This window comes from Dioscorea cayenensis, chromosome 1 (assembly GCF_009730915.1).
Source record: "Dioscorea cayenensis subsp. rotundata cultivar TDr96_F1 chromosome 1, TDr96_F1_v2_PseudoChromosome.rev07_lg8_w22 25.fasta, whole genome shotgun sequence".
NCBI classification, from domain to species: Eukaryota; Viridiplantae; Streptophyta; class Magnoliopsida; order Dioscoreales; family Dioscoreaceae; genus Dioscorea; species Dioscorea cayenensis.
The window spans coordinates 21,938,695-21,950,215 of record NC_052471.1 but is presented as its reverse complement, the minus strand read 5'-3'; the positions used below and the strand labels follow the sequence as shown (position 1 = coordinate 21,950,215).

General features: G+C 36.3%; 1 protein-coding gene across 1 annotated transcript; it reads right to left on the bottom strand.

Annotated features, from left to right (window-relative positions):
* Positions 1–5,274: 5,274 nt before the first annotated feature.
* Positions 5,275–8,942, bottom strand: LOC120260326 (luminal-binding protein 5-like). The gene is made up of 8 exons (XM_039267763.1): positions 8,813–8,942; positions 7,909–8,176; positions 7,605–7,819; positions 7,260–7,502; positions 6,491–6,970; positions 6,256–6,410; positions 6,102–6,184; positions 5,275–6,014 (listed from the first exon to the last, which is right to left on the bottom strand). Exons 1-8 carry the CDS (start codon positions 8,868–8,870, stop codon positions 5,513–5,515), a joined length of 2,004 nt encoding a protein of 667 aa, XP_039123697.1. The 5' UTR covers positions 8,871–8,942; the 3' UTR covers positions 5,275–5,512.
* Between the last annotated feature and the right edge of the window lie 2,579 nt (positions 8,943–11,521).

Below are 11,521 nucleotides of genomic sequence, written 5' to 3'. Positions count from 1 at the left end.
TTCTTCGCCCTCACAATGAGAACCACACCTAAAACGTCATCGTGGTGACTTGGTGGTAAAACATCTATATTGGCCATAAGTAGATCTAGAAGAATAATATATCTTTTACTAGGATCTAACATGTCCTATTTTGTTGTTAAAAAGATTACGGTATTGGTAGTATACTAAACGAAAAAAATTGTGCTAACATTCCATTCTTTTGAGTGGGAACATTAAGGTTGAGACAAATAATACTCTATCTCCAATGTCCGATCTATCTACCAATAGCTTATCCAATATCTCGACTAGAGTTTGTATGATACCTTGGGTGAATCAAATTTGTATTGCCCCTTATCAATTTAGTGCCACTCAACAACTTAGAAACAAATTAATAATGTAAATGTGGTCCACAATAGTTTGTTCGCATAAATTTCTAGCAAGACATTGTAGCAGTTACTGTTTACAATCGGTCGAAAATCATATTTCCAGAGAATCCACACAGGCGTGTGGAAATTCTACATGAGCATGTGGATGCCTGTTTCCAGCCCTATTTAAGCCGCGTGATAAGTGCTTGTGCGATATGAATGTGAAGCATTATTTCCTTATGTTGAGCATTACTTTCCTCGGGTTTTTACACTAATATGTGTGTTTTTATGTTACTTTCGTGCAGGTAGGGTTGTGAAACCAATTATGAAGGGAAGAAGCCAATGTGGATCATAATGCACCGATTTTGGAGGAAATCTTGCTAAAGTTCAAACGCGAATATATAAGTCCGGTGCGAGATGCTAGAGTGTGTGCCAACCTCCCCGTATTTGAGTTTACACAACCATTTGGAGGGGCACAAGGGCAGTCACATTCAAGCATTCCGACTTATGCTCATAGAACAAGATCTCCATCAACTTATCCGTCATTGAAGAAGCAAAGCAATCCACGGCATAAATGTGTGCCCGTTTATGTTACCTCGATGAAAAGTGGATTTGGGAGTATTTATGGCAGAGTACTGTAGCAGGTACTATACCAAATCACTGTAGCGCGCCCGTGTAGTCGCCCGATTTCAGCCCTGTTTAAAGCCGAATCAGCTCCGATTTTGGTATTCTTTTCCCCAACTTGAGAGAGGGCTTCGGCTAGGGTTTCGAGGGGTATTGGCCAAGGTTTTGGAGAGGTTCTATGGCTCCGACATCGTCATTCCTTAGGAAGAAGGTTGGTAGGGGGAGCTTCCATCGAGGCGTATCCTATACCGGAGCAGGGAATCCTTGGACGACTAGTAGAGGACTTTCCACAAGACCATCGACTACGACTATCGAGGGGGTTTCTTTATGGATTTATTGCTTTTTACATTCTATTTCTTTGATTATACTTAGCTCCATGGAGAGCTAAACTCCCTAGTGGGTACTCGTGTATTGTGAACCCTAGGATGTATTTGTTTCTTTTGAACCTCTTTATTATGCTTTCAATAAATTGATGTTTATTGTGAGTTCCAACCTTGAATGCTTGATTGTATGAACATTTCCCCTAGAGTGACACTAGGGTTGAGAGTTTTTGTTGGTAACCTTGTGAGTGAGTGACACACCACGAGCGTTAGACAAAGCTAGGTTGGAGATAGTTGAGAGGGTGAGTCGAGAGGTACAGGAACGTCCCCTTTCCCCTCCGGCGTGATAGATTCTACCTCCGTTCCTCGAGTTCTTTGCGGTCATAATAGAGTGAATGGTCTAAACGAGTGAAGCGTTGAGGTGATCTTAGTATCTAGGGCTCAATTGCAGTTAGGGACCTTCCACCTGGACCAAAGGGTTAGGTCTATAATAAGGAAGAGATTTATCACTTGGAATCCCTAGAGCTCATTGCAACTCTATGCGAGTGTGAGGTGTTGAGATTATTGGATTTCTCCTCCGGGACATGTATAGAGTTAGGCATAGTTGACCTTAGATTTGGGACTATGTAATTAAAGATTTCCACGACTCATCATTGCATTGATTAGGAAGCATAATAGAGGGTTCTTGCACTTGAAACAATTATCCTAGGCGGAGCATTATCCGGGTACCCCATCTTTATCGATTGCCTTACCTCCTTCTTTACTTTTGCTCTCTTACTTGTTGCTTTTACTATTGAGAATTGAATCATTGTCACACTCATTATCATTGATCTTTTACATAGCTAAGAATCGAATTTAGTATTTTTATTCCCTACTCCCTGTGGATTCGATACCCGCTCACCCGGGATTATTACTTCGACAAACCCGTGCACTTGCGGGATATACGCAAGGGGATCTTGTCATCGCGATTCAGCCCAATTTTGGGGATCTTCTTTCCTCCTTCTCTCCAACAATTCTCCATCTTTTGAGTGGCGGTCATCTAGGGTTTTGAGAGGCTTTTGGCATGTCTTTGAGTGGTTCTCCGGATTAGACACCGCGCTTCGCTTGGAAAAAGGTTATTGGGGGAGCTTTCGTCGGCACCGATCCGGCGAGGTGTACCTTAGGCCGAACAAGGGGACCTTTGGAGAAGACGAGGCTACTCCACAAGACCATCGACACGAATACCGAAGGGGTTTTCCTATGGATTGCTTATCTTTACTTTCGATGTCATTGTTGATTGTATTGTGCTCCATGGAGAGCTAAACCCCTTAGTGGGTACTTGGATTTTGTAAACCCTAGGATATTATTGTTTCATTTACTTTCCATTATGCTTTCTTTAATTGATGCTTTTATTTGAGTTCCAATCTTGAATGCTAGTTGAATGATTTCTCCCTTAGAGTGACACTAGGGTTGAGAGTCAATATTAGTAATCTTTGTGGATGGGTGAGACGCCATGAGGGTTAGACAAAGCTAGATTGAAGAGGGTTGAGAGGGTGAATCGAGAGGTAGCGGAGCGTCCCCTTTCCCCTCCGGTGTGATTTATCCTACCTCCATTTTTTAGAGTTCTTTGCGGTTACAATAGAGTGAAGTGCTAAGGGATGAACTCACGCTAGGGCTTAGTTGTGTGAGCAACAGAGTGAAGCATTGAAGTGACCTTAGTATCTATGGCTTAATTGTAATTAGGGGTCTTTCGCCTGACCAAAGGGTTACATCTACATATAGGAATAGGGTTTATCACTTGAAATTCCTAGAACTCCATGCAACTTTGTGTAGTGTGAGGTGTTAAGACTGAGCGATTTCTCCATCGGGACACAGTATAGGGTTAGTCACGATTGACCTTAGGGTTGGGACCGTGTGCTTTAGAATTTCCATGACTCATTGAGCATTAATTAGGAAGTATAATGGTAGGTCTTGCACTTGAAGCATAAGTCTTAGGGGGAGCATTGTCCGAGTACCTCATTTCTATCGATTGCCTTACCTTTCACTAACTTGTGCCTCTCATTCTTGTTCATTTTATCTCTGTTTACATCACATCTTATCAACACAATCATTATTCATCTTCACTTAGTTAAGTTAGCAATTTAGGTATTTTTATTCCCGACTCTCTGTGGATATGATACCCCACTCACTTGGGATTTATTATTTTGACAAACCCATGCACTTGCGGGTCATACACAAAGGACGTTGTCACTAACTATATTTTCCAGCTTCTATGAAATTCTACAAAAAGAGTAATCACTTAAAATAAACTCCATTTTATAACATATCTGGCATTAAAATGCAACCAATAAACCTTGTAATGCAAGCACGAGCACAATACTTTATTTGTGGCTAACTTGCATTATGCAACAACACACTAAATATTTCTTGGTTAGTGTTATCATTTAGTCTTTCTTTTGGCAGGTGGCAAGGCAAGACCGCGTAACTTCTCGACAAAGAGCAAGTTTTAAGTAAGATGTTTATCCGATGACTTCATTGCCATTAATAGACAAGCCTAAGAGTAATATCACAACTTCTAGTATAATTGTGGTTTCATTATATATTAAGTGGCATGTGTGTATTTCTAAGAATCATCTCTTCACTAATGTGTAGATAAGACCAGAATTAATTTGAAAATGGTGAATTTAGGCAACATGTTAGATCTCTCAGTCTCTTAAAAAGCCCATATATTAAGTAGAAGGCTCAAAAATAAATAAATGTCAGCATCATAGAACTTGACAAGGCTATTAAAAAATTAATTAATTAATTTCAAAATAAACTATAAGAAATAAATAATTAATACAATTTATAAATAACTACTAATTGCATAACTACTAATAATTAAATAATTACTAATTAGATAATAATATATCAATCTAACATAATAACATCACATTTTATAAAAATCTAAAAATTAATACAAATTTTCTAATCTATTATCACTATATAAATTATTTATAAATATATATATATATATATATATATATATATATATATATATATATATATAAAATACGTTTGACAACACCGAGGAGATATGATCATTTTTGTTGTTTAGCAACATCATTTACAAAATGTAATAATTCATTTGGATTGTTAATACTTGGTAAAGTTGAAGAAAATAAAAGTAGAGATATGTAAATGTGAAAAAAAAAAATGAGGGATAGAAATAAGTGTTTGGGTGCCTCGTGGAGGAGACCAGCAAAAAATGTTAGAATGTTACTACCACTTGGAGAGGAGATGGTTGACACTAGGCAAAACTCCCTCCACCTGGCACATTTTCAAGGTTATAATATTCTAAACATTTAAAACTATCATCGTTTTTCAAGCTATTTAACTAGCACTTGAAAATGATATAACTGGTACATTTTGGGTGTAGTCTCACCAAAATATTAAATTTGCTAGGTAAGTGTTATAAGCACTGAAAAGCATTGAAATACCGGTAAAATATTAGCTGTTGTGGTTTAAAAGTTTTGAAAACAGTAAACAATTCATCATTTTTAATTTTATAACATTAAAAATGATAGTATCGAAAATGATGAATTGTTTGACATTTTCGTGGACGTATTATCCAAAACATATATCGGTTTGTATTTTTATAAATAAAATCAAATTTTATAATGGGGAATTTCGTTTGCATACCCTGCAAAACTATTTATGTTAAAAAAAAAAACCCCACCTTCACATGAGAAGAACGGTAAAATCTTTCCCGGACAGGTGAGCGGTTGGTTGAGATAAATGGTTTCACCCTATAAAAATCCTAAAATAATATAAAATAATGATTTTGTAATCATATGCTAGAGATTGATGCGCCATTATGTATTAGTATTTGATTATAAATGATGAAAAAAATGTATATTTGTAAAATAATTTATACTAAACTTTTATTCATTATAAGTACTATATGCTTTATAAACATTTTGCCATCTTAACGAAAATTACATGACACAAGAAACCCCACCAAGAAATGCACATAAAATTGTTTCCTGTTAACATGGATAGGAAAACGATGCCATCACTAGATTGTTTAAAAAGGAAAGTTAAAGGAAAAACCAAAATAAAAAGGAAAATATAATATCGAGCAGCAGAAAGAGCAGAAATCTCTCGTGCTCTTCATCCTGGCGCTCAAATTATCACAAAATTACAGTGCTCTAAACACCCAGAAAAAATGGTAAAGAGCTGCAACTTCCGAACCAGGACATAAACTTAAAGCTCATCATGTGAATCATCATCCTCACCCTCTGAAGAAGCACCACCAGGGGCATCACCGGACCTCTGATACACAGCAGAGATAATTGGGTTGCAAACAGCCTCCACCTCTTTCAGCTTCTCATCATAATCCTCCTTCTCTGCATTCTGGTTATCGTCAAGCCACTCCAAAGCTTCCTTCAAAGCAGCATCCACCTTTTCCTTCTCTTCACTCTCCAGCTTGTCTGCAAGTTTGTCCTTATCATTGATGGTGTTCTTCATGTTGTAGACGTATGTCTCGAGCTGGTTCCTGGCATCAATCTTTTCCTTCACTTTCTTGTCCTCCTCAGCGAACTCCTCTGCCTCTCGAACCATGCGGTCGATCTCCTCCTGGCTCAAACGGCCCTTGTCGTTGGTGATAGTGATCTTCTCAGACTTGCCAGTGCCTTTGTCTTCAGCCCTGACATTCAGGATGCCATTGGCGTCGACCTCAAATGTGACTTCAATCTGGGGAGTGCCCCTGTTTGATAAATTTAAAAAAATCATTTATTTAAACATATGTTGTTGGCTGCTTTGGTTATGATTATGATGCTGTGAGGGAGCAAACCTGGGAGCTGGAGGAATTCCACTTAGATCAAATTTGCCAAGCATTCTGCAGTCCTTTGTGAGGCTTCTCTCACCCTCAAAGACCTGTGTGACAAACATTATCAATGAATTCACCATTCTTCTATATGTTGAATAGGACCGTTGTGAACAAATACCTGAATGGAGACAGTAGTCTGCTGATCTTGGTAAGTAGTGAAGACTTGAGATTTCTTGGTTGGGATGACAGTGTTCCTGGGAATCAACTTGGTCATCACTCCACCAACAGTCTCGATTCCAAGAGTGAGGGGTGCCACATCCAAGAGAAGAATATCTACATGTATTACGAGGATGTATTACCAACAAATGACAAGATGCTATTCTAAATTTTAATTAAGAAGTCCATCTAGGTACCCTTGGTTTCTTCCCCTCCCTCTCCACTAAGAATGCTTCCTTGGACAGCCGCACCATAAGCAACTGCCTCGTCAGGGTTTACTCCCTTGTTAGGCTCCTTTCCATCGAAGTAATCCTTCAGAAGCTGCTGAACCTTAGGAATCCTAGTGCTCCCACCAACAAGAACAATCTCATCAATCTGGTTCTTCTCCAGACCAGCATCCTCCATAGCCTTCTTCACAGGCCCCATTGTCTTCCGGAATAGATCATTGTTCAGTTCTTCAAAGCGGGCTCGGGTCAGTGGCTCAGAGAAATCCATACCATCATAGAGAGACTCAATCTCCACACGGACCTGGTGTTGGTTGCTCAAAGCTCTCTTGGCACGCTCAGCTTCCCTCCTCAACTTGCCGAGAGCCCTGTTATCCTTGCTGATGTCCTTGCCATGTTTCTTCTTGATCAACTTGATGAAGTACTCCATGATTCTTTGGTCAAAATCCTCACCTGCAGATAACAAATGTATTTAGCATCCCAGTGGTTAAATCTAAATGAAATAATGAACTTTGTAATTTCAATTGCATACATTGAGCAGAACTGGTATGCATTTTTATTGGTTTTGATAAACTCGTAGTAAGATTTTGCGAGCCTTAATTAATTATAGTTCAAAATTGCATGTCTAAAGCTTGTACTCTGCAAGATAGTTCAATTGCTTGTTGCTTAATCATTTTTCAACTAGGTGAATTAGCCTTCTCAAAATGTACAGTAAGCAAGGATCATAGTTTCAGAATACTACCTCCAAGATGAGTATCACCATTTGTAGACAGGACCTCAAAGACTCCGTTATCAATTGTTAAGATACTGACATCAAAAGTTCCACCACCAAGGTCAAAGACAAGGATGTTTTTCTCCCCACCCTTCTTATCCAAACCATAGGCAATGGCAGCAGCTGTTGGCTCATTGATGATCCTAGCCACGTTCAAACCAGCAATTATGCCAGCATCCTTGGTTGCTTGTCGCTGAGCATCATTAAAATATGCTGGAACAATTGAGAAATAACAATACCATAAAAAAGAAAAGGTTAGTCTCGGTAACAAGAAAATCAGAATAACCCTTCAAAAATGAAAATTTTCAAATTTACCTGGAACAGTAACGACCGCATCCTTGATTTTCTTGCCAAGGAACGCTTCAGCTGTCTCCTTCATTTTGGTCAAAACCATTGCACTAATTTCCTCAGGGCTAAATACCTTGGTCTCCCCATCCTTAATCTTGACCTGGATGTAAGGTTTGTTGTCCTTGTTCACAATCTTATATGGAACAAGCTTCATATCCTTTTGCACTTCCTTGTCCTCAAACCTGTTGAACATACACAAGTGAAGTGAACAATCATGTACTATTCAATACTAAAACAAAATGTCATAGCTGTCAAAGAAAAATTTTCTCACTTTCTGCCTATGAGTCTTTTGACATCAAAGATAGTTCTTTCAGCATTCACGGCAGCCTGATTCTTCGCTGCCTCACCAATCAATCTCTCACTATCAGTGAATGCAACCCAAGAGGGAGTGATACGGTTCCCTTGGTCATTGGCTATAATCTCAACATGACCATTTTTATAAACACCAACACATGAGTATGTTGTACCAAGATCAATTCCAATAACAGTTCCCAATTTGGTAGCTTCTTCTTTTGCAATTGAGAATGCAAACAAACATCCTGCCATGAAAAATGAAGATAAGCACCTAGCTTCTATAGGATTTCTTATAATTTGGATATGCTATTTTGGGATCAATCTATTTCTTATGTAATTTAAAGAATACAAAGAAATACATAAGATAAGAATACCGGGCCATATATAATTAAAGTTTGTGCTTTTGGAGAACTAACTCCAAAACCATTAATTCTAATAAACACACCCATGCTGAAAGTGAAGCACATCAACCTCCTAGTTTTGACACTAAATGCCATTCAAAGAAATCCAACAATAACAAAGCAAGCTAAAAGCACAATTTAAAAAAAAATATATTTAACTAATATCATTTCCGCATCGCAAAAGATCCATTTTTTTACTAATTTTCTTAGCAATTTATTTTGCGAAAAGGATTCAAACACATCCGAGACTACAGTAAGATGAATTAAAAGCATCAATAAATTAAATTGAAATCATAGAGAAGCAAACACGATTTTCCACTCAAATCGAGCATAAATCACATGGAAACTATGGGAAAAATCAAACCCCCGCATAACTATCAAGCATCAAAGCTTTATAAAACCGATAAAAACCAAAGAAAGCCTCGATCCAACGAGCAAACCAGATGAAATCCCACTACATTGATGAGAAAGAGCAAATACCTGAGATCAAAAGCCCAAGCAACACCAAGAAACCTCGATTCCTCGAGGATCGATCCATTGCTCCTCCTGCGAACCTATCGATCGCGTCCTCTCTCGAGTTTCGTGCGCGTTATTGAAGAGCTTTCTGCGAGTGAGGTGCGGAGATAGGGGACATAAATGGAAATTTATAGGACGGTTTAAGCGGATCCTTGGGGCACATGTCACTGGGGATGACGTGGACCAATGGGAGCATGAAAAACTTAATCTTGGACCAATAAAGGGCTATGAAGGGCTTTGGTGCTGTTGGGACGATCTTGGCCGTTCATTTGTATTTGCCTTGTTTTGTTGGTCTGAACTTGATCGGAGTTGATGCGGACCTAATCAGCTGGATCGGTCAAGTCACTTTGCTAATGAAGCTGAGCCTCTTTGGATTGTTCCTTTCTTTTTTTTCCCATTGTGTGAAGAGGCACTTGCACTATGTATATATTAATATATAGGTTATTTGAACCGTTTGTATTGGTTTTTTAAAATATTTAAAAAAAAGTACCCATTGGTTCAAGTGGCAACAACTTAGATTGTTAATAAGTGATTTCAAGGTTGCTAAGAATGATTTAGAGATTGTGGCTACTGTAATCGGGTAGGTTAAAGATTAAAAGAAAAGTAGAGAGAGAGTAATTTTCTAGTGTTTTTAGTTAAAAAAATATTATTTTAATTTTTTTATAATAAAATACTATAAAACGTAAATATACATATTTTGCAGTAATTGATCAATGATGTAGGATGTACTTATAAAAAAAAAATTATGAAAGCACTAATTTCATAAGTTGATCTAAGTAATGGTTTACAAAATCTATGTTATCTCAAAATATAGTTGTCCATCTCAAATTGGGGGTAAATATCTTGAGTGAATACCTCATCGTAGTTAATTTTTATTTTGAGCATTGAACTTTAATTTGTATTATTTTGGTCTCTTAACTTTAGTTTGTGTTCATTGGAAGAGTACCGATAGGATTTTGGAAAGATTTTAATGACATGAGTGTTGAATTTGCCATGTTAACACTAATACATCTCTCCATGTACATATATGCGAACATGACACGCCATTAAAGAGTGCCCACTCTTATTGATATGGCACATGCCACGTTGGCTAGGCGAACTTGTCAATAAGAATGAACACGTGGCTCTCTTTGTTGATGTGGCATATCCACATAGGTTTTAGTGGTATCAAAGATACAGTAACTTTCCTCAACAACAACCTCAAGGTAATATTTATCATGTAGGGGTAAAACCCTTAACGGGGTCCCTCAACATGTAGATAGTAAGTTTTATCTTGGTAGTATGACTTTTATTTGATCCATGAACCTTTATCTAAAAATCTAAAAAGAAAATGAGTTTTGTACACATTTTTTGAAAAAAATATTTAGAGCTTAAAAATGAATCTTTTATGTAAAAAGAGTTAATCTCACTAATATGAGGAGTAAGACAAACTGGAGAACACCAAAAAGTACCCGTCGAAGCGACAGGAGGCCCGTTTAGGGGAAAAAGAGTGTGGAGGTAAGTTTGAACTCTAAAAGTTGGAAAAGATGAACTCTCACATGATAAAAAGATAATCATTTGAATTGCAAAAAATTACTTTTCTAAGTAATTATGTGAAGTGGAACACTCAGGCTTTGGAAACTGGAGACTCTACAAGAGTGACCTAGTACCGCAGACAATGAAAGGTTAGTACACTCTAAGACGGTAGGGTTGAACGAGCCAATAGAGAATGTCTATGGTGAAAGGAAAATAATTTTTCAAAAACCCATAAAAATCCAAAAACCAACAAAAACCAAAAATAAGTTTTTACTTTCAATAATTATGGATCAAATAGAATTATTTGCCAAGTTTAACTTCTATCATATTACATGTTGTGGATCTTGTTGTTGCACTGCAAAGTAGTAGTAACTTTTATTTACTACAAAGTAGAAGTATATTATATTTTCTGCAAATTTTATTTCAGTTTTATAAATATCATTGCAAAAACATAAAAATAAAATAAATCAAATTTTATTATATTGCAACAAAAATAAAAAGATGAAAATATAATAACAACAAAATATCAAATTAACAATATCAACAAAATTATCAAAAAGAAAATAATTATAAATCATCAAATTAAATCAAACCAATGAAAAAGAAATAAAAATAAATCTTAAAACATCAATAAATCAAAAGAAACAATAGAGAAAATCATAAAATAATATTAAGATCTTAAAACGAAAAATATTCATAAAAAAGAGATAAAAATATAACTAGAGTATTAACGAGTATTAAAGATAGCAATACAAATCATCGAAGAAATAATAGAAGAAATAATATTAACAGAATCATAAAAACAAAGATGGATGCAAAGATGGATTTGATTATCAAGAAATTAAATAATCTAGAAACACAATTATTAAAATTAGAAACTATCTTATCTAATCTAGACTATGTAAAAAAACAGTATAAAAGAAAAAGAAAATCGAAAAAATGAAATAGATGACTTATGCAATCAAGTAAAAAATATTCAATTAGGAACAAATCAAAAGATTAGAAAACCAATAACACCATTTAAAATCTGGACTAAAGAAGAATTATTAAAACCATCAGAATATAGGTTAAAATTTCCAAGAAATGAAACATCTACTTGAAACAATAGGATATTATAAAATTGAATTAATAAAAATAAGATATTATCCTTTAGAAGAA

Bases quoted from the DNA above. Each gene is read 5' to 3' on its own strand.
- LOC120260326 (XM_039267763.1), bottom strand. From the start codon at position 8,870: ATGGATCGATCCTCGAGGAATCGAGGTTTCTTGGTGTTGCTTGGGCTT. The intron at 6,411-6,490 runs GTACCTAGATGG...TAATACATGTAG, and splicing joins GGGAGGGGAAGAAACCAAGG to ATATTCTTCTCTTGGATGTG. The intron at 6,185-6,255 runs GTATTTGTTCAC...TTTGTCACACAG, and splicing joins AGACTACTGTCTCCATTCAG to GTCTTTGAGGGTGAGAGAAG.